Source organism: Euprymna scolopes, unplaced genomic scaffold (genome assembly GCF_053919585.1).
Source record: "Euprymna scolopes isolate OS-2025 unplaced genomic scaffold, ASM5391958v1 sca747, whole genome shotgun sequence".
In the NCBI taxonomy this organism is placed as follows: Eukaryota; Metazoa; Mollusca; class Cephalopoda; order Sepiida; family Sepiolidae; genus Euprymna; species Euprymna scolopes.
This window is the reverse complement of record NW_027633821.1, coordinates 1,462-29,437: the sequence shown is the minus strand read 5'-3', so window position 1 is coordinate 29,437 and position 27,976 is coordinate 1,462. Positions and strand designations below refer to the sequence as shown.

At 37.4% G+C, this 27,976-nt stretch overlaps 1 protein-coding gene across 1 annotated transcript; it reads right to left on the bottom strand.

Annotated features, from left to right (window-relative positions):
* Positions 1–1,011: 1,011 nt before the first annotated feature.
* LOC145276192 (cytochrome P450 4C1-like) lies at positions 1,012–27,434 on the bottom strand (the record flags this gene model as incomplete). Its single annotated transcript, XM_080127672.1, has 10 exons — positions 27,194–27,434; positions 18,889–18,999; positions 18,364–18,549; positions 16,957–17,156; positions 16,168–16,240; positions 13,984–14,173; positions 13,701–13,852; positions 12,630–12,809; positions 6,747–6,773; positions 1,012–1,201 (listed from the first exon to the last, which is right to left on the bottom strand). Coding segments are annotated over exons 1-10 (1,550 nt in total), but the record flags the coding sequence as incomplete, so codon positions are not given.
* Between the last annotated feature and the right edge of the window lie 542 nt (positions 27,435–27,976).

Genomic DNA, 27,976 nt, shown 5'->3' with positions numbered 1-27,976 from the left:
TCGCTGAAGAAGAGTTCGAGAACATCAGGTGAGTAAAGAGTTTTGTTTTCTGATTCAAGCTGTGTTATTAGAACTCCAATGCGCCGCCAAAATTTGGCTACCGTCTGCGGATCGCATCTCATAGCTTTAAACCATTTTCCATCCGCATACCTACGTGATGTAATACCAATTACACGCCACATTATCTTACTATGTATTTTGTTATAAGTTAGTACCTTTGGATTTCATTAACAAGATTTTATATTAAAAATTGTCCGACAAAGCCAAAAGTCTCAATACAATAAGAGATTTAGTTCATCTTTTGCCGCATTAAAACGGTTAAACATTTATAATTTATCACAAATTATGAAAATTTAATGTTGTGTATTATTGCATAATTATTGAAGTCTTCTCCGGCTTAGATATGATTATTAGAGTCGCCACCGTGGAAATTAGTACCGGCATATACTTAATAAACGTCTAGTGACTAATCTTAATCCTCTGCCACGACTATAAAAAAGCAATAATAATTTTGTCGCACAATATTAAAAAAATTATTGGAATGTCTTTGTGTATTTTTTAAATTTGTTTTAATTTTACTTACTACGCTTGAATGCTGCAACGTTAGTGTTTAATTTAATTTCGCTTCAACTCTAATTCTCATATGGTGTGTATTTAATTCATTAATAGATTTAATTCTTTACTGTTGGTAGGAAGTCTTGTGAGTCCGTACGGGTAGGTACCACCACCCTGTCTATTTCTGCCTTGAACCAGTAATGTGTTTCGGTTTGAAGGGCGGGGGAGCCGTTGTACTGTTAAAATTGAGACCTTAGAACTCATATCTCAAGGTAGGTGGCGGCATTTACGTTGTAGATGTCTATGGGCTCCGGTCACCACTTAACACCAGGTAGGCCGTGAGCTCGTCCACTCATTTAAGCTATAAAAAAAAAAAACTTAGGTGATGTGATACAAAAATGTCGAAAAAAATGGTTTTATCATCTCTTAGTTAGTTACTAGTTACTAGTTACTCACTCGTTGTAAGCCCTGTCTTGAACTTCTGGAAACGATCCCAAATTTACAAGTACATAAACCAGGATCCACGAGGAAGTGTCGAAACCAGCCATAATTGCTGTGTCAACTTCCTCTCTGATTTCCTGGTCTGTTAGAGCGTCTTCTTTAGCTAATTTCAACATAAGATCCAACAGACCTTGATATTTATTATCTGCAATCGATTAAAAAAAAACATGAAACAAATGGTTTTGTGTAAAATTACTTCGTTATGATGTAGTCGGCGAACTTAAACTATGCTGACTTAGAATGGATCCACCTTTTTACATAGAGACATGGTGACAAACGACTAAGGGACCGGAGAATTGTAATAGTTATTGACAGCGTTCTCTGAGTAATTTACCCGTCTCGCCAACGAACGTTTACTGGTGGTAGAGAATATTTTGAGCACGCATATGCGGGTAGTATCATCCTGCCTACTTTTGACGCAAAGCATCATCCATCCTGGTTCGTAGGTGTCATGTCAATATATTTGATTTCGACCCCACCATTCAAGATGGTAGAAGATTTCCATGATGGTACTTATAATCCTGGTGATCAGTTAATAACAGGTTGATTGAATATGTATCCCAACTTTAGCATTGATCCTACATGCCTCCATCGTGCATAGTCTGAAATTCCACTGTGATAGAATGGATAGCTGTTATTCCAATACAGTTTTTCTAATGTTTAATTGTAGAAAAACCATTTAATACCATGTGAACGGTGAGCTCTAATGACCAATAAAAATAAACACATTAAATCAAACCAGCGGAAACCGGCCGCTGTGACGCTAATTGTGTGAAAAAGACCGTTTTTTTTTAACTAGGACTACGTCAGATGTAGAATGCTCTATAACAAAAACAGGTTCCATGTCTCTGAAGTGTGAACCACAGCGGCAGTAGTACTAATAAAGTTACATATAGAACAGTTACAAGTCAATCGCAAACTAAAAAAACTAACACAAATAAAAAATAGGATACTGATGATGATGATATTATTTCTTGACCTGTTTCGTTTGCCGCTGCTACGCCTGATGCCAGCTCAGATCGTTTTCTTGCAATAATCTGTCAAAAATAAAAAATAACAGTAATAAAATATTAAAATATACACAAAAAATTATAAACAAATTATGTAACTACACATTCCACAGTAAACACTTTTTGCAAACCTTCAAAATAATACGGGCGACTGCTTTACGACTGACAAGGCCTGTTAATAATGTATTCTTATGGTAATTAAAAGCACCTATTATTGTTAGTGTCGGGGTCACTCGTGAACATTGGTAATATCAGGGACACAACCAAGCCACTGCCTAATAAAGAGCTCTTTTCCAATATCGTATGACGCAAAAAAGCTCTGTGGTTCTAGATGGAAAGGATGAACTGTACTTCGCTGTGGTGCGATTCTAAATTAAATCTTATGAAAAATGTAAATGACTCACTTTATTCGACATTTCATTGACAATTCGAATCAGTTCGTCTTCCCTTTTTTTGATGCTCGTCAAATTATATATAAAATCAATCTGTAGCCAAACTCGAGTGAAGCGTTTTGTGATGATCGTTAATATCTCGTCTACAGCTGACATGTACGCTTTGGTGAAGTTTTCGTCTTCATTGGTATAGACACCGAATGCAGTTCCTAAAATTATCGGTTTTCATTTATTGCTTAGATTAGTGGACGAGCTCACGACCCACCTAGTTTTATGTGAGTACCGAAGCCACTGAGGGCTAGGTGGCAAAAGGTTAGCTAAAGCATAGCAGGAGCACCGCTATTGTTAACACAATCATGAAATATGTCCATTTGTTGATGTATGTACTACTTTTTTTTTTATTGCTTAGATGGGTGGGCGAGCTCACAGCCCTGGTGTTAAGTGGTTACTGGACCCCATAGACATCTACGACGGAAATGCGCCACCCACCTTGAGGTATCAGTTCTAAGATCTCAAGTATACTATTGTATTAAGTTTTTGACCTCACGTAAGCGTAGCCATCCAGTCTCGAAGATGCCTGGCGATAGTTAAGTTATGAAGTCTATGTACTAGGTAGCCAGTAAGCTCCTGACTTAATGAAAATATATGATAAAGCTTTCTATTTGCATAAGGTAGACCTTTTATAAGTGCAAAAATGACGTATGTGTCAATCTTCGATTTTTGCATCAGGCACGTTTTTAAAAAAAAATCCAATGAGATGTTTTGAATAACGTTTTAAGGTCCAAAATTGTGTTCTTCTCCTAGCGAAATTTGCTAATGTGATTGGTTTTTATTAATGTAATCCAAATAATTATAAGCAACAAAAACTTACTGAAAATTGTATTCATGGCCATTTTTCTGATATGAAACGATAAATCCTTTAATCCTTCACCCACCATAGGAGCTAAATCGGTGACGAGCTGTCTGGAGTTTTCGTTGAATATACCAAGGTAGGTGTTCAATATTTGGGGGGAATTGGACGGACTAAGAAGTTTCCGGTGACGTTTCCAAATTTCCCCTAAAACAATAATAATAATAATAATAATAAAGATCATTTATTGCCTTTCACATCATAAAATGAAATACAAAAAACAAGAAAAGCAAAAAAAAAGAGAAAAAGGCAAAAGGGGTGGCTCAGCTATCAATAAATTCATTAGATATGTCAACTGAATGTGAACACAATAAGAACTATTAAGAACAATGGTTTTATTTCCATTTTTAAACTGTATCTGGTTATTATTAGTCTGCTGGTCTCATTGTGTAGAAAAGAATGTAGCACGTTTACCAGACTGCTAAAGATTTGATGCTGCGTTATCATTATCAGGCACGGAGATATTGAAAATTATATACCTGACCCAGTTATAAGACCGTTTCCGAGCCAACGCGAACCGAAACTGTAAACAAAGTGTTTCTGCAAACAGGCATTAGCGACAGTAAGTGCATCTTTAGGGTCTGTTATAACTGAAACAGAAAAAAATATAATAAAATCTATATATATATAAATGAATTGCTGTTCGTTAGTATCGCTAACACTCGAGAACGGCTGGACCGATTTGGCTAATTTTGGTCTTGAATTATTTGTGGAAGTCCAGAGAAGGTTTAAAAGGTACATAAATATGAACATTCTCGGAATTAAATAAAAATAACAATTTTGTTTTTCCTTTGATTTGTGCCCCGTCGGACAGATTCCTTTTGTTTGTTTTAAGTTTTTTTTTATACAAAAGCTTAGGTCTTTTATTTATCGATTGAGGCACTACGAAGTTTGCCGGGTCAGCTAGTTCCGAAATAAAAATTTCAAAAGTTCACGTGCAACAACCAATATTTAGAGATGCCAAGATGTTAAATGATGTCTACAAAACGACTACTCTGTACTCTTGGCAGAACGCCTGATCTCTTTCTGGAATAGAAATCAAGAAACGTATGAAGGTTTTTTGTTTTGATTAATTAGTGCTTAAACGGGTGGACGAGCTCACGACCCATCAGGTGTTAAGTGGTCACCGGAGCCCATAGACATCTACAACGTAAATGCCGCCATCCACCTGGAGATAGGAGTTCTAAGAACTCAGTATAGTTACAATGGCTGCCCCACCCTTCAAACCGAAACGCATTACTGCTTCACGGCAGAAATAGGCAGGGCGGTGGTACCTACCCGTGCGGAATCACAAGAGGTCCTACCATCAGTAATTACGCAATTATATAATAATGCTATTCCTTCACCGTGGAAGTCAATCGTGAACATTTATTAGGGTTACCACGGTCCACTGCGACCACCTAATCCAATCAGCAGAACTAATGACATTAACGTGGTTCTAGTTAAAAGATTATTTGTTTCAAATAAATATTTAAAAAAATAGTATACGTATTGTATTATAATAAAAATAAATAAACTATTACGGTTTTGTTTTTAGTCTAATAATAAACGTATTAAGTTGAAATACGACCGTGCATATTAATTAATGTTATCGTGTGTGAAATCAGTGAACATGTTTTTCATTTAAAAAAATAAAAATATGTAAACAAAGTTGTTCGATGTAATAGATGTAGAATGGGGATCGCAGCGCATAAAATATAACTTCCACTGATCCAAAATCTTCTGTTCTAATAATATTTAAAAACTAGCTGACCCGGCAGACTTCGTAGTGCCTCAATCGATAAATAAAAGACCTAAACTTTTGGGGGACACATTTAAGGAAAAACAAAATTGTTATTTTTATTTAATTCCGAACATTTTCATGTTTATCTACCTTTTGAACCTTCTCTGGACTTCCACAAATAATTCAAGACCAAAATTAGCCAAATCGGTCCAGCTGTTCTCGAGTTTTAGCGAGACTAACGGACAGCAATCCATTTTTATATATTATATATAGATAGAAGATAGATTAATAAACACTATTATTACGCCTTGCTCATTTTTTAACCGTCTTCGCCATCTTCCTATTTATGTGTCATTCTGTCTGTCATTCTCTTTTCCCTCCTGTTTTCTCTCATTCACATCTTAACGTTCCGTTTCACACTCTTTTCATACATTCCATTCTTACCAATCGTACATAAGAGAATTAAGGATTACGCTGTTCCCAACCTATGTTTTTGTTCTTCGCAAAACATTATACATACATACATATTAGAATTATTAAAAATACAATCTTCTTAAATCATACTTTAAAAAATTAGACGCTTTAGGCCTAGGCCGCACTACGGTGAAACCGCAGCGGCTAATAATCGTGTGAGTTTACGAAACACGAAAACGAATATAAGCGGCCGCACTTGCGGTTCTTTCCCGCGACTGATTTTAAAATCGCGAAATGTTACAAAATTGTCGCGGAAAAAAACCGCAACAAAATTTATAATCCATAGAACTAGGTATCCGTGCGTTAACCGCGAGTGGTTTTTTGAAATGTCAAATACATTTGCGAAATTTTGTTTCCATCAAATGACATCCGATAGTAATTGAAAAAAAAAAAAAAAGTGTTTTCTTAAATTTTGATATTTCTTATGAAAGAAACCTTTCTCAAATCTACGGCTAGTAAGTGGATGGACCCATCATTTGTGAAATTTTCGTTGTCGTTTTTTCTATTTCTTAGTACTAGAGCAACACTACATACTGGCTCTTTTGAAATTTATCCATCTTCAAACTGTGAAAATAGCGGGCGAATGCGCGGTTAATAATTGTAGTGTGTGCGTCTGAAGCGGTTTCGCAGTTATAGCGGTTAACGGCTCACGGGAAAAAACCGTAGTGCGGCCTAGGCCTTAGAAAGACACCCGGGTGTTTTCAATAATTGTTGTGTTACCTATTAATTTCTATGTAGCTAGCAAAAGAAACGCGGGAAAGGCAGTTAGAAAATCGGTTTTTCTAACACATAAGGCAGCCGTTTGGAATATTCGTCTGACATGAGACATTGCCTGGTTCGAAATTGAATGAATGTATCTTTTATTTAAATCGCCAAAATGTCCCGATGAGCTTACAGTCTATCTGGTTTAAGTGGTTACCAGAGAACGTACCGTTGACACGTCTGTCTTGACGTGTCGCGTAGCGGGTGGTCGCATGGCGTACCTTGGGAGAGACTGTTGTCCAACAGTGGACTAAATAACTAAAATAGGCTGTTAATGATAAATGATGATTGCTGTCGGCACCCTCCCAGGGGTGAGTCCCTCACGGCGTGATATAATAAGTCGAGATATTTAACAGTAGGCAGCGACTTGGCTCTGCCCCTGGCATTGCTGAAGTCCATGGGCGACGGTAACCACTCACCATCAGGTGGGCCGTAGGCTTGTCTGCCTACAAGAGCAATAAAAAAAAGATACATTGAAGAACGTGTATACTTTTGAATTAAATTATTCATTATTGAGTTTATCATTATTTAAATGTCTAATATTTGTCTTTCACTGTAAATAAAGTTTCCTATTGACACACAAGACTGTTTCGCAATAAATGTAGGCATAGGATTAACTTAATAGAAATACTTACTGTAATGTCTTTTGAAACCCATGATAATTTGCAATACGCCTCCCTTGTCGGTGCAGTCCTGAGCCAAATTCTTCAAATTACGCCATATGGCTGAAATTTTAATTATTTGTTTTTAATTACTTTTGCCAACGTGTTATCGCCCAACCTGCTCATAATCGCTTCTTCAGCCCATGAAGACTAAAATATGCATACCAGGGCTTTACTGTAGCTAATATATAAAATAAACGAGCATACCCATATGGTGGACAGTTTTTTTATTGCCCTTGCCCAGGCAGGCGAGCATACGGCCTACGTGTTGGTGAGGGGTTACCGTCACCCCTGGACTTCACCAATGCCAGAGCCAGAGCCAAGCCGCTACCTGCCGTTAAGTACTCTCCACAAGCCTCGTTTGAAGAAGGAAGAATTTAAGCTCATTCTAATGCCGGATGGTCAAAAAAAGATTATTTATGGAAACAGTGGTAACAAAGTTTGAGAGGATCAGGATCGGATACCTGTATGGTATTTTATTGTTTGAGAAGGTAAAACAAGCATAAAGCCCACCTTTCTCCATAACGTACAGTATCAATGCGACGGGCTCTGATAGTTGGTAATCGACTTATAACTTACCTGAAATACACTGAACGTGTGAAAGCAGTTCACACAAGTGGTCTCACTCAACTACTTTGTATTTCTATTCGTATCAAGCCGATGGATAGTGGTTCAGGAGAGCTCCAACATTGGTGTTGTCCATGAGCGTCAATGAGCAAATATTCGTTTAATTTGAAACGCAGTATAAAGCTGTTAGATATATATTAAAATGAAAGCAAAACATTCAAAGCGTAATTAGCTTGGAGACTTCAAGATAACTCCTAAACATTACGTACATTTTTTAAAATAAATAAAACAAATCATCAATAAGTTGCGTATCCTACTAGCACCGCTACAGGAAACTAAAAAAAATCTTATACGCAACGATATGAAGAGCTATAAACTCTCAGAACAAGATAAAAATAAAATTGAAAACCAATGTACAGATTCAGAATTCAATAAAAAAACTTACAAGTTGTATCACCCATAAATAGGTATGAGTGTCCTATAATTGGTAGCAGACCTTTGTGGAAAGGTGGTGAATCTTTATAATGCCGATAAAAAAGCATCCAAGACCCCAGAACAGCAATAATAATCACCAGAGACACAGTTAAAATAATCATTTTATAGGTACTTGAAAAAGTTGTAAAATTTAAGTAATAAATGTAATTAATAAAAATTAAAGTCACGCCCGTCCTTAACAGCACTTGTTAATTGAATGTTGAATATTTCTGATCTTATCAGTAGATCAGTAATAGATTGTAGGACAGACGGTTGTGAGAACTAGTCCGTAAGTAAATGGCAACAATACGCCATACCAAGGTTAAAGGTTTCGTTCCTGCGGAGACGAAAAAAAAGGAAATTCCTATATTCTATGACGACACTACTACAGTATTAGCTAGTTATTAGCCTTCTTAGCACACAAACAACTATTAATAATAATGAAAACGAAAAATGTAATCATAACTTCTGCATAGCCAGACAGATTATTATGACGTAAAAATTTCTAACATCATAATAATATAATTAAATTAATTTACTGTCTATTTTAGTTACCTATAGTCTACGAATAAATATTTATTCGTAGCCTATAGTAGAATAAAAGTCGTTTTCATTTACTTTGTATTTTTCTTAATAGACGAGTATATTGTATTATGTTCGTAAATAAAATTAAATATGTATATTTCATGAATAAAATTTGATGAATATCAAATTTTTAATATTTTATAATTCATATTATTCCATGAATAAATAAAAAGTGCATTTGTTCGTTTTTATAAAAAAGTTATTTTCAAGCAGCCATTGTTAATTTGTTGTCTTTTATAGATTTATTTACAATGTGAATGGAGAGACATAATGGATGGAGAGACATAACCAGTTTTTGTGCTGGAAAGAGCTACGAGTTCGCTAAGTTCGACTTAAAATTTAAAAGAGAAGAAACTGTTAAGCTGTAATTAAAGAGCGGACGGTCAGCGTGGTATGGACATGTGATGCGTAGAGAGAAGATACATGTGACTAGGAGATGTATGGAAATGGTAGTGGAAGTTAGATGGGGAAGAGGTCGACCGAAGAAGACGTGGATGGAGTGTGTGAATGACGATATGAGAGAGAGAGGAGTGAGTGTTGAGATGACGGCTGATAGAAGAGAATGGAAGAGGAAAATTAGCTGTGCCGACCCCACCTCATGGGATAAGGTGGAGAAAAAGAAGAAGGGAAGAATCTGTTAAGTGAGCTTTGATATGGTTTAACGATACTTTTTTGGCATAAATGAGTGACTGAACTCGCTACCCAGTGATTTTAAGGGGTTACCTGAAACCATAGACGTCGCAATAACGAGTGGGTAGTAACATCCCACTCTAGATTCGAGGCCTAAGTTGTAGAGTATAGCGGCTGTCCCAATCCTTCAAATCATACTCATGGCTGCTTCGCGACTTAGATAAGTAGGATGTTGGTACTTACTAAACCTTGCGGGCGTACAATACGGCCAACCACCAGAAATTACGAAAAAAAATTCGGGTTTAATTTTTATTACATTATTTTCTTCCTTCTTCGTGGAAGTAGTTCTTGAGCAGGTGTTAAGTACATACGAGTGGTCGCCCAATAGTCTAAATTTGACAATAATTAATTGAAGTTATAAGTTTGAACAATATTATGGTTCTACCATCAAAGACTATCATACTTCTATAATGACAGATTTCGCCAAGACTACAGTTTTGACAAATATTAATAAAGAAAAACAATATTTAAACTATTCTCAATTCGACCACAGACTTTAAACAATAAGAAAAGTTTTACAATAAACAAAAGACTAAACGTCTGTGTGTGTCAATTAAATGGTAGTGTTTCTAATGTTTTTTTTATTGATTTAATGTATTTATTATGCTTAATTAAAAAAATTAACGTGCTGCACTCCTTCGCTATAATCTCTATAATTGTGGGAAAATTTCATACTCCTCCGTCTGCGCAATTTTCGTAAAAAGTGGGTCTACGTTTTTGCTTCACGTATTAATACTATATATATTCGATGATATAGATTACGTACACCCCCGATTACTCTCTTTAGACAACCCATATCCTGGTTACAGTATACCCTGGTATACAGAAAGGTCAAGTACCTGGGCGTTACCCTGGATGCATCGATGACATTCCGCCCGCATATAAAATCAGTCCGTGACCGTGCTGCGTTTATTCTCGGTAGACTCTACCCCATGATTTGTAAGCGGAGTAAAATGTCCCTTCTGAACAAGGTGACACTTTACAAAACTTGCATAAGGCCCGTCATGACTTACGCGAGTGTGGTGTTCGCTCACGCGGCCCGCACACACATAGACACCCTCCAATCTCTACAATCCCGCTTTTGCAGGTTAGCCGTCGGAGCTCCGTGGTTCGTGAGGAACGTTGACCTACACGACGACTTAGGCCTCGAATCTATCCAGAAATACATGAAGTCAGCGTCGGAACGGTACTTCGATAAGGCTATGCGTCATGATAATCGCCTTATCGTAGCCGCCGTTGACTACTCCCCGAATCCTGATCACGCAGGAGCCAGTCACCGTCGACGCCCCAGACACGTCCTTACGGATCCATCAGATCCAATAACCTTTGCATTAGACGCCTTCAGCTCTAACACTAGGAGCAGGCCTAGGAACCCCGGTAACCGTACTCGTCGAACTCGACAAAGAGTTCGCCGTGCAACCTAACCCATGAATCAGCTCGCTGAGTTTCTCGCCGGATCTTCTCAGCGGGTCGCGATTCCGATCCGGTAGTAGATTCATTCGCGAAGCAGCTGCTCTTGAGCTGTTAGGTCTCCTTCGGAGGCGCTCGAGTAGCTGTTAGCAAATCCCACCCCTTCTGGCTGAGCCTTTGCTCGCCGACCTGTCCTGGTGAAACTGGAAAAGGTCTACGGGCCACCAGTAATCCATCAATCATAAAAAAAAAGATTACGTTTGGGATTTGAATACTGGTTCAAATCCTGAAGGCGCATCACTCGATAAAAGAAAATCGGGACGATTATTCGGGCGGCTATCTTATCTGTCAAGATGAATTTTTTCGTAATTCTGATACGCAGTTAAGAGTTTCAGTTAGAAAATCACTTACCTTTAGACCTCAAGTTTCAAAGGGACCAGCGCTGACTGTAATGTGCTTCTAACCTTTGGTGTCGGTTCGTGAGTTTATCGAAAATACTATTACATTACTTACTTGAAGGATTTATTATTAAAAACTTTTAATGTTAACAATTTAATGTAAGTACATCACAAATAGGTACTTCTGATAGCATCTTAAATCATATAATTTATTTTAATAACAAAAAATATATATGACATTTTGAATTTTTTGAACTGATTCAAGATCTCCTTTCTAAAGTTAAGTAGCAGGGTGTCTGTGGAACCAAAATGATTTCAATCTTGAATTCAATCTTGGTGATGTCAGCAGCAATTCGAAACTGGCGCAAGATGTGTACTAAGGTTGTCTTCATGCTCATCATTGCATATGTCCTACCTGATAATAAGATAGAAATAAAATGCATTTAAGAATTAGTTGATTTGGACGCTCTGGAAACTTTTGATATAAGAAAACTTTACACGAGCTCACATTCCATTGTCGTATTAATTGGTTATCGAAGCCCATAGACGTGGTTGCCACCACCCAACCACCATCACCATTAAACTGTTACAAAAAAGTGAAACCTTACAACTCATGTTTCTAAGTGGGTGGCGGCATCTACGATGTAGATGTCTATGGGCTCCGGTAACCACTTAACATCAGGTAGGCTGTGAGCTCGTCCACCCATCTAAGCAATTAAAGAAGAAAAAGAAAACCATGCAGAGGAATTATTATCTATAACGACTGTTCTATCCTTCAAACTGGAATGATTCATAGCATTGCGATACGCGATATTTATTCATCCTTCAGTATTTTCCTAACAAGGTCACTTTGGCGTTATCATGAAAATCCAGAAACACCAATAAAATATGATATTTTTATATTTCGGTGTTTGAGAGTCTAAATTTTAGTGTAAATTTTAATAAAATGCAAATCATAGAACCATAAACGGTTGAAGTAGAAGAAACACTAGAAGAAGAAAGAGAAAAGTCCTTTCCTATCGCACGTTACAATCGATATATATTACTGGAGATATAATCCAGGGTTGACGTTAAGCTGACGGCTGGTCATAAAACTCATGCTAAATTCCTATGCGGCTTAATAAGGGAACTAGCTGCGCCGACCCCACTTAATTTTGCTGGTGGTAAAACCTCATGTGAGTCCGCACGAGTAGGTACCACCACCCTGACTATTTCTGCTGTGAAGCAGTAATGCGTTTCGGTTTGAAGGATGGGGCAGTCGTTGTGACTATACTGAGACCTTTAGAACTTACATCTCAAGGTGGGTGGCGCATTTAGGTTGTAAATGTCTATGGGCTCCAGTAACCACTTAACACCAGGTGGGCTGTGAGCTCGTCCACTCACCCAAGCAATAAAAAAAATTCGGATAAGGGCGATAAGAAAAATAGTAGTAGTAGTAGTAGTATTCCTTCGTAGTAGGTAGTTAATAGTATTCCTGGAAGTCGTTCGTGAATACGAATCTATAACAAAGACTTACCGATACACGCTCGCTTTCCTACGCCGAATGTAGCAAACGCGTAGTACACGCTTGGCACTCCGTCCGGCTCCAACCAACGCTCCGGTCTGAATTTGTCCGCGTCATCACCCCACATTGCGTGCCGGTTTATGCCGTAAACGTTAATTGCGCAGCCACGACCAGCCTTCAGCGTATAATTATCTGTATGGTCAAAGAAAATGGTTACTGGTTTTTGGTGGTTAATGTTGAACCGTGCAATACACTTACACGCACGAGTCCCACCATCCTACCAATTTCTGTCGCGAAGCAGTCACGCCTTTCCATATACCATAGTAAACGGTACCTGGTTTGAATCTCCTGCCGTACCATTTCTTTATTTCCCAGTTCCGAGGAGACGAGGATGAAGTCATAACTTTATTATATAACGGCTGTCCTATAAACGGAACAAATGATTGGTTCGCGCTAAATTAGGCAGGACCGTGGTTTACAGCCGAACTCAAAACCTTTAATATCTAATATATATATTTTGGTAGGCAGCGACTTGACTCTGCCCCCTAATGCCCACTGAGTTTCTCGCCGGATCTTCTTAGTGGGTCGCGTTTCCGATCCGGTGGTCGATTTTGCGAAGCACGGCTCTTGCTAGGGTTCGTGTTAGCAACATCGTCAGGTTTAAGCCCCGTGAGCTCACCTACTAGCCCGGTGACGCTGACATGGTCTCTCTAGACCATCAGCTAAGGTAGGAAAAAAATAGATGCCAAAAAATATATATTTGTGGTGTAACGGAGAAAAGATATTTGATGATAGACAAAGCTTTCTATTAAGACATTCGTAAATGAAACATCAAAACGCACTTAGCAAAGTGATCAGATCCGTTAGTAGATTAATTCGCGAAATAGCTTCTCTTGAGCCGTTAGGTCTCCTTTCGAGGCGCTCGGGTAGCTGTTGGCAAATCCTACCCCTCTTGGCTGAGCCTTTACTCGTCCACCTGCTCTGATAATACTGGAAAGGCCTCCGGGCCACCAGTAACTACTCAAACATAAAAAAAACTTAGCAATTATTGTATTGAAAAAAAAAAAAACATAATCCGCTTACTTATCTTAACATCTTGGTCTAATTCCCTAAATATGATAGGAGCGATAGGATACAGTCTCAGGGATTCTTTAATTACTGCTTCTGTATAAACTAGTTTACTAAGGTCATCGCTTTCGACATCCCGCTCGGAATCGCCGAATACATTTTTTATTCTGTAAAAAAGATTGATGAAGACTTAGCAAAATGAAATTCATCAAAAAATTACAAAATAAATCATTTCTTCTGTTTCGGTTTTGAAAATATCTAAATACGGAAAGATATAAATAAAAATAAATAAACTTACTCTTCGTACATTTTCTGTTGGACGTCTTGATACGTTCCCAAGTTCATCAGGACGTAAGTTAAAGTACAGGATGTAGTGTCGTATCCTCCGAACACGGCTGTATTCAGCTCTTCTAATATCTCTGGTCCAGTCAGAGAATCTTCTGCTGATAAATCTAAGAGTAGATCTAGCAGTGCCTTGAATTTTTTCTCTGCAATTAACAGTCATTTTTCACATTTACTGTTACTAGAGGTCCCGCAGTAGTCGAAATTCGACTATAATTGGAATTGTAAGTTTGTACACTATTATGATTGTATTTTATAATTCTATAATCACAAATTTCGCCAAGGCTACACTAAAAAAAATTATTAATAAAGACAAAAAATATTTAATCTATTCTCAATTTGACCACAGACGTCAAGAACAAAAGTTTGACAATAAATAGTATGCATGCGTGTGTGCGTCAAATACATGGTATGTAGTGTGTGTAATGTTTTCTTTATTGATTTAATGTATTTTTTATGCATTATTTTTATTAATAAATATTAGTATTGTGCACTTCTTCTCTATATTCTCTATAAGTGTGGAAAATTTCATACTCTTCAGTCCGCGCAATTTTCTTAAAAAGGGATACAAAGTTTTTGCTTCACGTATTAATATATAGATTATTATCAATCAAGAACTGTCATTAACAACATACACAAAAGTTATGTGCGTAACTTCTGAATGTCTACTAAAGACTTCATGGGAACACTTAACGGCATTTACATGTTTAAATTTCACAATAATCGAATAATTATAATCTGTTGCGAGACCTAGAGTCGAAACGTTGCTAATGTACTATGAACCCCAAAATAGTTGTAATATACTTGTAATAATATAATATTGTATTAATCTTAATATATATGTAATCTTAATATAAGGAAAAAATAATTTTATTGTAAAAAAGCGTGGGGCGCTTTTCAGGATATTATCAAAATAACCCTTCTACTTATATGTGTTCATAAAATATTTATAAGTACTGATGACCATGCACCCCACACTTTTTTACAATAAAATCATTTTTTCTTACACTATTTTTAATTCAAATTTATTAAAATTTATTTTCTATTCTTTATTGAAGTCGTCGTGGCCTAGAGGATTAGACGTCCGGCGCATTCGTGTTGAGCGATGCACTGGTGTTCGAATCCCGCAGGCGGATACCAATTTTTCTAATGAAATACGTACTCGACAAATGTTCAGGATTGACTTCCACGGTGAAGGAACGATGTTCGTGTAATAAAAATCAAACCCGCAAAATTATAATTTGCGTAATTACTGGTGGTAGGACCTCTTGTGAGTCCGCATGGGTAGGTACCACCATCCTGTCTATTTCTGCCGTGAAGCAGTAATGCGTTTTGGTTTGAAGGGTGGGGCAGCCGTTGTAACTGTACTGAGACCTTAGAACTGATATCTCAAGGTGAGTGGCGCATTTACGTTGTAGATGTCTATGGGCTCCAGTAACCACTTAACACCAGGTGGGCTATGAGCTCGTCTACCTATCTAAGCAATAAAAAAAAAAAGTTGGATTTTCTATAAAACCGTATTTTGTTAGTTTTTTTAAACTATTATTTATTTTTCAATTTATAGTCCAATTTTCAATTTTTTTTAAATATTGAATTGTCATCGGTCCTTAATAAGTATACCAAATTTCGAGTTAATCAGACGTTTTGAAGGGGATCAAAATCATGTTCAAAGATTCCGTTACATACTAACATACATACGTCTGAAGCTAATAAAAGCGTTATAAAATAGTCGGACTTATATCTCTATTTCAATTACAATTTTGTTAACATAGGTATTAGATAGACATACAAAAGTGTTTAGAGTTTTTTTGCTTAGATAGGTTAATGAGCTTACGTCTCTCCCGGTATTGAGTGGTTACTGCCGCCATCCACCTAAGGTTTGAGACTCAATTTGTATAGTAGAATGGCTGTCCTATCCTTCAGATCGAATTGTATACTGCCTGGCCGCAGAAGTAGGCTAAGTGGGGGGATCTACCGGTGCCAGCTCACAACCCCTAAGCATCGGTAACATAGGCCGGTATTATGCAATAATTGTCAGCGAGATCTCAAGAAAAAGGCAAGATTAATTTTATAATAAAATAGATCAGACCTAGATCTTACAATGTCAAGACTTATTAGACAAATTGTATTATGAAATTACCAGATTTTTTCGATTGTTCCGGTTGTTCTGTAGGGGACTTCATTTTCAGCAACGCTTGTTTCTTATGGAGTACCTACGAAAAAAAAACAAAAACATAACAGTTTGTAATGAATTACTTGATTATATAGGTATAGTTCGAAATAAAAATGATCTGATCTTTCAGAGTCTGATCGCCTTCTACTTATAAGATTGCCTATCTTGCCATCTTGTCTGTTGGAGTAATGGTTTTCAAGCCAAACTTTTACTTTTTTCTTTCACAGAGGAGTAAACGGTCTACCGGTTGCTTTTTTTTCATATCCTTTTCTAGTAACCTCGAGGGGTTATTCTAGATTTACCGAACTATTTGGTGAGATCATGGGGCTCAAGCCGGGAGTGTTGCTAACACTGGCCCTAGCAAGAGCAGTGCTTCCCAGAATCTACCACCGGATCGGAAACGCAACCCACTGAGAAGATCCGGCGAGAAACTTAGTGGTCTGTGACTGTGAGTTAATTTACTTGTCCAGCCCTTCGTCGCAAACGACTGGTTCGACGAGGACGATGACCGGGGCTTGAGGTACCTAAAAGCACCCTTGATGGATCAGGAGGATCCGTAATGACGTGTAACCGGTTGTGAAATGGTTACTGGACCTCGTAAGCATCACAACGGGAATACCACAATTCACCTTCAGACTTAAGATCTATGTATCGATTTGAAAGTAATCGCAATTTATGTATAATGTTTGCGGTAAATGCAATTAACACCAGACCGTGAACTCACTAGGTCAGCTAAAGCAACAAATGAAAACTTACTTTATTCGTCATATCAGTCAAGACTTTGACGACATTATCCTCCTCTTTTTTTAAGGAAGTACAATAGTTATAAAGAAAATCGTTATGCAACCATATTTTACGGATTCGCTCTATTACAATAAACAGCATTTTATCGACAGCTATCATAAACTTCTTTTTGAATTCTAGATCACTGCTTTCTTCAATTCCAAATGTATTTTCTGAAATAATCACAATTTACATCAAGATCTATTACCAAGGGATACAATCTATATATATAAAAGAAAGTTGTGTTAGTTACACTATTTATAACTCAAGAACGACTGAACTGATTTGGCTGAAAATTGGTGAGGAGGTAGTTTAGAACCAGGAGAAGGACATATGACTTACTATACTTTTTATCACATTCCCGTGGGACTTGACATAAAACGTGGTAACTATAACAAAACGCAACTGACAACTAAACGTAATATATTCTATGGTTAATTGTGTTAATTATAGTAGAATTTTGAAGTTGATTGGTTGATGTGTTTGAAACAAACCGTGTGGCGGAACAAAGTTCTCCGGGTCCGCTAGTTTAAAATAAATATGGCATATTATATTATGTTTTAGGCATAAGTCGCCCAAAATATGTTTGTAACATGCATTTACTTTGAAATTCGCACTGTTTAATTTGACTTAAAAAAAATCAAATTAGCTGAGTGTTGAATAAGCATGGAGCAGCATACTCTTGTTATGAATTTAGTGGTCGGGTAAAAATCACTTGCTGCCACTAGTTTTTTAGCGTAGCGTTATGAGTAGAGCCTAATGAAAACAAGTTCCAATGACTGTTAGTGAAACTCTGTTAGGCTGTATAAGTACTGTGCTATGAGGTGAAAAATATCTCAAAAATGTCCAAATAGACATTGAAGAGGTGCTGATAAATATTCAGACAAAATGGTATATATAATAATGAAAACTGACAGATCAAAACAAGAGGGATTCTACGATTTTTTCACTATTGGACGAAGTTTTTTGTTCCTGAACAATTATTATGCATAATGCACTTTAAGAATGTGGGTGAATACATAAGGCCATAAAAAAGACTGAGGATGTAGAAATAGAGTGAGAAGAGAGGAAAAGAGATGAAGAAGCCTAACTGCAAGATTTTATCAAGGAAAGTTTACTACTATTACTAGAAATGAATGACCATAAGCGGTGAAAATCAGGACATAGAAGAAATTTGCACTACAGGTTTCCTGATCAGGAATTCCGAATCATTTAATTTTTCGCAATTTCATTTTACTACATTTGAAAACTTGATCTGAAATTCTGTGATATCTGAAAGAGAACACGGAATTCCTGAAAACCCAAGGAAATCCAATCAGTGCGGAGAAGCTAACACAAATTAAATAAATTGGTTCATTCGTATTTAACGCAAGTACTTACGGCATATAGATTCCAAAGATACCACTTTGATTAAAGGTAAAACGTTCAAGGGTCCTTTATTCATTTCATCTCTGAAATGATTAATCAGTTTTTTGGAACCACTGTTGAAGACACCCATAAAGCTGTAAAGGACACGTAGATTGAACGACGGGCTCACAAGCTTGCGATGACGTTTCCACACTCCACCTTTAAATATATAAAAAAACCTCATATATTTCGTTACCTCCTCACGATTTCACCAAAACTATGTTCGGTTTTTTAACTGCCTTGATCAGTCAATGATTAGATGAACCTAGAGAACTGTAATTCTTCCACTTAATATTTGATCATTCTGAAACATGGTAATTTATATAGGCACTTTATCTTGTCCTTTATTTTAATCAAAAAAAAAGTGGCATGTTACTGGAAAGCTGAAAACTGTTATTATAGCCAATTGATCTCATACCTCAGGACGATTGGTGACTATCAAATGAAAATTTTGGTGGCTATTCTACAACATTGAGCAAGTTTGAGCGACATATTTACCTGATGAAGTTAGAAGACCTTCTCGTAACCATCTCCTAAAGAACGAATAGATGTAATGTTTCGATGTCGTGCTATCCGCCACTGTGACTGCAGTTTCTGGATGCGTTATTACTAAATTGTAAAAAAAAACAGAATCATTTAATCATTTGTGACCACACAAATCAAAATAATTTTGAAAGGGGAACATAATGGCTGAAAAAATAAAACCATACTTAATTTACAGTGTTTTATCTATTTTAATTCTGTTTGGATCTGACATTATATAGAAAATGTACCCACCACTGTACTGACATTAACGCATTCACATTTTGATAGCTTTAAAAGCCCCATATATTTGTTGGGGACTATTTGTTAGTTTTAGAGTTTGTTGATTTGGCTCCAAACTCTTTGAGAGATAAAAACTAATATTTGAAAACCTATCAACACCGATATAATTACTGATACATTCAATATATTAATGAACCATCGCCAGTGCTAATTATCATGGTTACATTTCCATTAACCTATAGAAATCTTCGACATACATATGTGTGTTCAATTAAATCGGAAAAACTATAGTATCCAAAAAGGCAATAAAATTAATATGAAAGAAATTATCTGCGCAATACTTTTAAATTCTTTGTCTGCAACTTGTCAAAGCCTAAGTAACTTCTGCTATGTGTAATTATTTTTATAATTTTATTTATTTATAATATGTCTCAGTTTGACTTACTGTAGGTAGTTGCTGTCAATATTACAAAGCGCACGACTGGCCCTTGCTTCTCTCCTTTTTTTGATAGCGTCACTATGTTGTTCCAGATTTCTGAAAATTAAATTATTATATATGTTAAGCTTCCTAGTCGGGTAAAGTTGATGAGAAACGGTGTTCGGTTAAGTGACTAAAATATATTCAGATTATCTTCTTCTTTTTCTCCATCTTATCCCACTAGGTGGGGTCGGCACAGCTAATTTTTCTCTTCCATTCTCTTCTATCAGCCGTCATCTCAACACTTACTCCTCTCTCTCTCATATCGTCATTCACACACTCCATCCATGTCTTCTTCGGTCGATCTCTTCCCCCTCTACCTTGCACTAGCATTTCCATACATCTCCTAGTCACATGCATCTTCTCTCTACGCAACCCATGTCCATACCACGCAAACCGTCCGCTCTTTAATTTGTTGATTACCGGGGCTACTTTCACACTTCCTCTTATAATAATTAAAATTAAAATGCAAAGTGCTATCGACAGCCCGACAAACCTGAAACAGACTACCTTCGTTGTAATATAATTATCGCTATAAAATATATGTCAAAACTTTTTTTTATTGCCCTTGTAGGCAGACGAGCATACGGCCCACCTGATGGTGAGTGGTTACCGTCGCCCATGGACTTCAGCAATGCCAGGGGCAGAGCCAAGCCGCTGCCTAGAACTGAGACCTTAGAACTCACGTGTGATGATGGGTGGCGACAATTACGTTGTAGATGTCTATGGACAATGAAAAAGACCATCATCATCATCATCAGCAGTTAGACGTCCACGTCTGAACCTAGTACTTCCCAAAGGTTCGCTACAATGACAGGAACCCACAGAACACAGCCCACTGAGTTTCCCGCCGGATCTTCTCAGTGGGTCGCTTTTCCGATCCGGCGATACATTCTGCGAAGCTAGGGTTCGTGTTAGCAACAACGTCAGGTTTGAGCCCCGACGCGAGCGAGCGAGCTCACCTACTAGCTCGATGAATCTAGAATAACCCCTCAAGGTTACTAGAAAAGGTAGGAAAAAAATAAAAAATTAATAATGACCGGTCCTATGCAACTCACATCCTACGCTTGTTATTCTACCAGATGAGAGATCTACCCAGGTTGCGTTTTTCGGTACGCAGTCGCCACTCGAGAACTTATTGGCTCCAGTGGCCATCTATCTGTTCCTTGTACCCTGCCCACTCCCACTTCAACCTCGGCACTCCTTTGGGTTATGTCGATTGTTTTGGTTCTCGTACAAATATCCTCATTCCAGATTGGATCTCGACGGGGAGACTCAAACATAAACCGTTCCATAGCTCTTTGAGCCCTCTGAAAAGGCCAAATGCCGCAGTGTCTCAAGACGAACAGTGTATGTTGTCAATGATGAAATCTGACACTGAGACAGGGTCGCTAACAATGGGTATTAAAAAAATAAAAACAAAGCTTAACCTTAAACTGAGAATCGCCTGCACGATGTAATTTGAGGTACCTAGATATAATATTTGAATAAAATTATCAATATTAGTTATCCGTGCTATTTTACATCCCTAGATTTCTGAGTTTTTCGATGGATAGACGAGCTCACGGCCCACCTGGTGTTAAGTGGTTACCGGAGCCCATAGACATCTACAACGTAAATGCGCCACCCACCTTGAGATATATTCTAAGGTCTCAGTATAGTTACAGCGGCTACCCCACCTTCAAATCGAAACGCGTAACTGTTTCACGGCAGAAATAGTGGCGGTACTTTCTGGTGCGGACTCACAAAAGGTCCTACCACCAATAATTACGCAAATTATAATTTTATGGGTTTCATTTTTATTACACGATGCTATCCCTTCACCGTGGAAGTCAATCGTGAACATTTGTTAAGTACGTATTTCATTAGAAAAATTGGTACCCGCCTGGGATCCGAACACCCATGCATCGCTCAAAAGCTATAAATATATAAATTCAGTTATAAATATATTATGTTCTTAATTTTTTCAGTGTTATAAATAGATAGCTTAACCAATGCCGATCACACATATAATTAACCTACTATTGAGAGATTTAATATAGAGTATATTCAAAAACAAAAGTAAGCTCTGAAAGGCACTTAGGCATAGTGATTGGTACTGAATTACAAAATGCTTTAAGTAATATATTTTCTTTTCTATTTTGATATCGACAACGTTTTCCTGTAAAGATGCGAAAAATACCGGTTTCGATTTATTTTTATTGAAAATATTAAAGTTTTTAATAGCTACTAAAAAAAGAACAGCAAAACCATTGAGAGACAGGATAAATAAGTTCTCGACTGTTTTGTTTATACCTATTTAAATAAAGACGATTAAAGTAATACTCACGGGCAGTACTGCAAAAGAGATAAAATAGATGGCCAACCACAGGACGATAGTTGACCAACAGAGGAGGATCATCGCTCCGACCTTTTTTGACTAGCGCAGAGTATAACACAGCCAAACTTAATATGAAAATGAAAAAAAATAACGAAAATAACATATTTGCTAGAAAATTGAAAATTTAAATGACAGTGGTTGCTTTTGACTCTAAATGAACTGGAATGAAGAGTTGAAATGATTGTATTTATATTTATACAGGGGCTGTTTATTGTTTTACGTCAATTCAATTTAGCGAGGGCGGGAGGACAGTGAAGGTTCCGTAGGCTTTTTTTTTATTTTTTTATTGCTTAGATTGGTGGACGAGCTCACAGCCCACCTGATGTTAAGTGGTTACTGGAGCCCATGGACATCTACAATGTAAATGCGCCACCCACCTTGAGATATAAGTTCTGAGATCTCAGTACAGTTACAACGGCTGCCCCACCCTTCAAACCGAAGCGCATTACTGTTTCACGGCAGCAATAGGCAGGGCGGTGGTACCTACCCGCGCGGACTCACAAGCGGTCCTACCACCAAATTTTCTCAAATAAATTGAAACTTTTTACAGTTTTTTGTGCTGGCCAGGTAAGTGGTTACTGTGTTCTTCCACTTATCAACTCACAACTCCAGCATATGCGGTGGTGATTTACCTTCCAGGAAAAAAGGAAACTTTTTTTTATTGCCGTAGTCCGTAGGCAGACGAGCATACGGCTCACTTGATGGTGAGTGGTCATGGACGTCAGCAATGACAGGACAGAGCCAGGCCGCTGCCTACCGTTTAATACTCTCCACAAGCCTCATTTGAAGAAGGGCATGTAATAACGCGCAGGAAACACCGTGGAGCGGAGCTTCCAAAGCCATATGGTAGGTGGCAAAAAAACGCACTGTGGATGAACGCAGTGGTTCTAGGTAGTATGGATGAACTCTACTCCGGTGGCGGGCAGTACGATGCTAAAAACGACACGATGGTGTCATCTCAAGTAATTCCTCAGAATCTCAAACCTGGTTTATGCCTATATACACGAACTGGCCTTTCTGACTACAGAATCTGAACGTTATGTGTTCAATAAGACTTAAGCTACAACTGTTAATAAATAAAATTTAAAATAAATTGTCTTCAATAATAAGCAGTCCACCGAACCCAAAAATGATTATACCTATTTATTTTTCATTTGTGACTTAAGGTTTTTCTGACCAAAAAATATTATCGTAAACGTTTTGTATCATGAATATTTTGCGCATTCTGCCATTATTTTTCTCCAACAAAACAACAATTACAAACGAAGACAAAAAATATTATATCTAGATTTTGGAAGAAATAAAAGAACAATTAAAACGGACGCAAAATAAAAATTAATAGTGTTTTGTTTTATTCAATACTTGTCTCTGTTATAGGAAATTTAGTTGTGAAGTGAAGATAACGCCGAGCTCGTGGTGCCTTAACTCTGTAAGTCGACAGTCGGAAATTTTATTATTGTTATATAATTTTATTATTATTTATGCTGTATTTATTACTTGAAATAATTGACAATACAATTGAAGTGTTTATTGTCTTTTCCTCGCCTGATACCGAAGGTCGTGCAAGTAAATAGTATCTATGAGCCTATAGGGGTCCGTTTAGCCTATACCACCAGCCCGTTGACTTTCTCGTTTCTCAGTAGGTTGCGATTGCGTCCTTGAGCTGTTAAGCCTCACTCAGAAGCACTCGGATAGTTGCTAGAAACTCCCCGCTTGACTAAATTTAGAAGTCGTCGTGGCCTGCGGAATAAGACGTCCCGGTGCATTCGTATCTAGCGATGCGACTGTGCCGGTATTCGAATCCCGCGAGCAGGTACCAAATTTTCTGATGAAATACGTGTTTCACAAATGACTTCCAGGATGAAGGAATAACATCGTGTAGAAGTTCCGTAGAACAAGTACCACTATCCTGTCTATTTTTGCCGTGAAGCAGTAATGCATTTCAGTTTGAAGGGTGGGACAGCCATTGTACAGAAAACGGAAACTTAGAACTCAATGTCTCAAGATGGGCAAGAGCTTTTACGTTGTTCAGGTCTATAAAAATTTAAGCTCATCCACACATATTAGCAATTACAAGAAATAAATCCATGAATTCGCACACCAGTTCTGATGATAAGCTACCAGTACACCCTTTATCCTAAAAAAAAGCCAGTGCCAGTCCTGGTCGAAAGCCTGCTGTACCACATGATAGAGTGAGCTAGAATCCTGGGTCAATGTAGTCTTAGTGGCAGAAAGCTGCTTAGATCTGCGACTTAGAGACACGAGTTTGATTTTGATTCCTACTGTATTTGTAGCGTACGTTCCATGGGGCGTGTTCTGAAACTTATTTAGCATAATATCAATTGTCACTGGACCAGGGTTTATTGCTGCTTCCAGGAACCACTGCGCTCATCCTCAGTGCGTTTCCAACAATTATTGTGGCACGTCGCTTTGTCCTTTGCCTTTTAACGTAAGAACTCCCCTCCCTTAACTTTTCTATACGCAATGGCCCCTTCTTAGAACAAGGTTTTAGATTCTTAAGCAGTAAGGAGCATTTAGCCAAAACCCTAGAAGCCGCCTATTATTAGGTGGACTTGTGACTTATTGATCTGCTATTACAAATAATCTAAGAAGGCCAAGCATTGCTTCATTCACGTCTTGTTAAGTCGGTGTCGGCGACAGAAGATGTCACCCTACCCGGCGACATCTCGAGGTAGGTCGAAATTTCAACAATATTTTAAAACGGTTGTCCGACAATTCATATTGATTCACATACCGCTTCGTACTAGAAATAATCGCGACTATTCACAGAAAATGGTATTTCCGGCTCAAATAAAGTCTCTTCCAAATTGTAACTATGCATAATAAATTTTAACGAGCCATTAAACTGAACAATAACAACGATTAAATGAAATTTTTATTCATTAAGATAAGATTTCCATCTTATATTTTTGATATAAAGCCAAATTTTGTTTTTAATTTCCCAAATCATTTAATTTTAAGTATCCTTGGTTAAAGCCACATACCACTTGCAATTCGGAGGATTTAAATTAAACAATGTTTGTGCCCTGAACATTTTAGATAATATTTTTATTGCCTTAGAAGATAGTCAAGCAACGGTGAATTATCGGAAACTCATTAAACGTAAAAAAAATCATAAGAGCTTGTTGAATAAACCGTCAGAAAATACAGTAATGAATAGTTCATTTAAGCTGGAGTGGTAATTATGGAGTAATACGAACTCGGCTTCGATGACAGCTGGTGCAATAATAAAATAGAGATAATGGGATATTAAGCTTTTTTAGAGTGTTTCCCATAGAACTGAGGCTCTCAGAGAGGTTCTAAGCGAGCCGTGGGAACGGAATTACGGATAATCCAGACGACCCTCTTCTATATGTATTGTAGTTACAGAATCCTGCACATAACTGATACAAAAAAAGAAAAAAAATATTCACTAGACATAAAATCTTACTTAAATGAATATTAAATGTAAAAACATACGGTTGGAACTTATAACCTATTTCTTGTGTTTTGTGGTGTCTTAAAAATGAGATAGAAACATGTGTGCGACTTACACGGCTTATCTAATGTTATGCTTTACTGCTCCTGTTGGCAGACGAGAATACGGCCATCCTAATGCCCTAATGGTGTGTGGTTATCGGCGCTCATGGACATCAGCACACCCCATGGAACATACGGTACAAAAAACAGAGACAACCGAAGTCCCTCTGTAGACCCAGAGGCTCCAACCCATCCGATGGGATTATCGACAATCCGAACGATACTCTTCTAAATTGAGTAAAATGTAAGTAACTAGTATTAGGCAGTTCCGAACCAGAGGTAGAAGGAACGTATCGCGTTGTTCTGTACAGCCAACTACTACTTGTAATATACATTAACATGACACTAAGTAAATAGTAAAAGAAACTTGATACCTTAAGACAGGAGTTCTAAGTCTCAGTTTTTCAGAGCAACGGTAGTCCCAACCAAACAAAAGTGTATTACCACTTGACGGAAGAAATAGGGAAGGTCACCACCTTGTGCTTAGTTTCCCGTGTGATTCATGAGACGCCCTACCACCAGTAATTACGCATATTCAAATTTTTGCGGGTTTGATTTTTGGAACGAAGTTCCTTACGGCAGGCTTGGAGGGGATAGGGATTTTGCTGCGCGACCGAACTGAAAAAAATGTGATAGTAAAACCGTAAGAAAAAATCCGTGGAAAAAAGTGCGTGGAATAAAACCGTTAAATGAGACGTGCGCAGGCGCGACATTCGCATACACAAGCGAGTAGTGTATAATACCTTTCTCTTTCTCCTTCTTTCTTTTCGTTCTCTAATCCCTTCTCTCTCTATTTAGTAATTATTTCTATTTCTATGTAATTTTATGTTGTCAACCAAAAATAAAGAGATATATTTTGTTATTTTAATTGATAATTTGAATTACTATTTTTTTATTTTACGTAATTTATTATTTCCTAAAATACTGAATTTCCTAAATACTTTCCCGTACTTAAATAAAAACTAATCAGCAAAATTTAAAAGAAAAACCAAGAAAACCTACATAAAATTGAGCACCATTCCTTTTTTTGCAAATTGTGTCGATTCTACATTAGCCGAAGGAACTTCGTTCCTACCTGGTGTCCCACGACACCACATCTTTGGTTTTTTTTATTATCATATTATTATTATTCCTGTTATTCCTTAGCCGTGGAAGTCAGTCGTGCATATTTGATTAGTACACATTTCATCAGAAAAAATGGTATCTGCCTGCGATTCGAACATCGGCATAGTCGCATCACTAGACATAATGCATGAGCCGGGCGCTTAATCCACAGTCAAATACAATTTTTGGATCGTTCAATCTGTTTGATAAAAGTTTATCGATATTGTAGGATGTTCTGTGTTTGTTACAAAAACAAAAAAATGGACCTGTGGTTTTGGTACTGAAACCACTGAAAGAGAAGAAATTCTGCCCGAGTGCAATATATTTTATTTATGGTACTAAAAGCAGTGCACTAGCCAGAGATGCACCCATCAATACTTAACCAATACTTTAAGGATGAAAGAATAAAAACATCGATCGACCGACTGTATCGCGTCAAAAATAGGCAGGATACTTACCTGTTTATAGATTTACCTATTAATTTTGTTCTTGTGGTATACCTGAGCGTTGAATAGAACTATTTCTATTGTATTTACCGATACAATTCCGTTTCCCGACGCTGAATCCTGCGAATGCATTAGGGTCGTCGGGCACACCTCCGAGCTCCAACCAGCGCTCTGGTCGGAACGTGTGCGCGTCAGGGCCCCACACTGGGTGACGGTTCAGACCATAAATACCCAACACACAGTTACTGTCGGACGGTATCGTGTAGTTCTCTGAAGAAATAACATAGTTGTGTGTGTGAGTGCATGTACTCATTGATGTTTCGTTGTACATATGTACGTGTATGAATTTAGTACTACATTATTTGCTTTTGAGTCGCCATTGGATTAGTTTTGTATAAACAATTGTTTTGAATTTAGATGTTTGGGACTGGAAAAAGGATAAGATTTAGGACTCACTCTGTATTTCGTTGATGCACTATTAAAGTTTCTCACTGGCGAGAGTTATATGTGCTGATTGATCAACAAATCACAATTTTATTGTTTTTGCACCGGCACCATGTTTTAGTTTTTTTTACACACTTCGCGCCATTTTCATACGCGCGTAGTATTTCTCGTAGTGTCAACAGATGGCGTGGATAGGGGATTGAGGAAGGAATAAGGAAAAGGAAGTCCCAACATTTCCCCCCACTTGAAATCATTGGAGGATTTCAAAAGATTTTAATAAGATAATAAGCTGTGGTAACTAAGGTACCTAGTGAATTAGAGATAATAATATGCTAAGAATAAAGTAGTAATTAAGATAAAAATAATAATTATGTGAATAAATAAACTATTATATTAAATTAGATAATAGTATAAAGTAAATTATAAAGG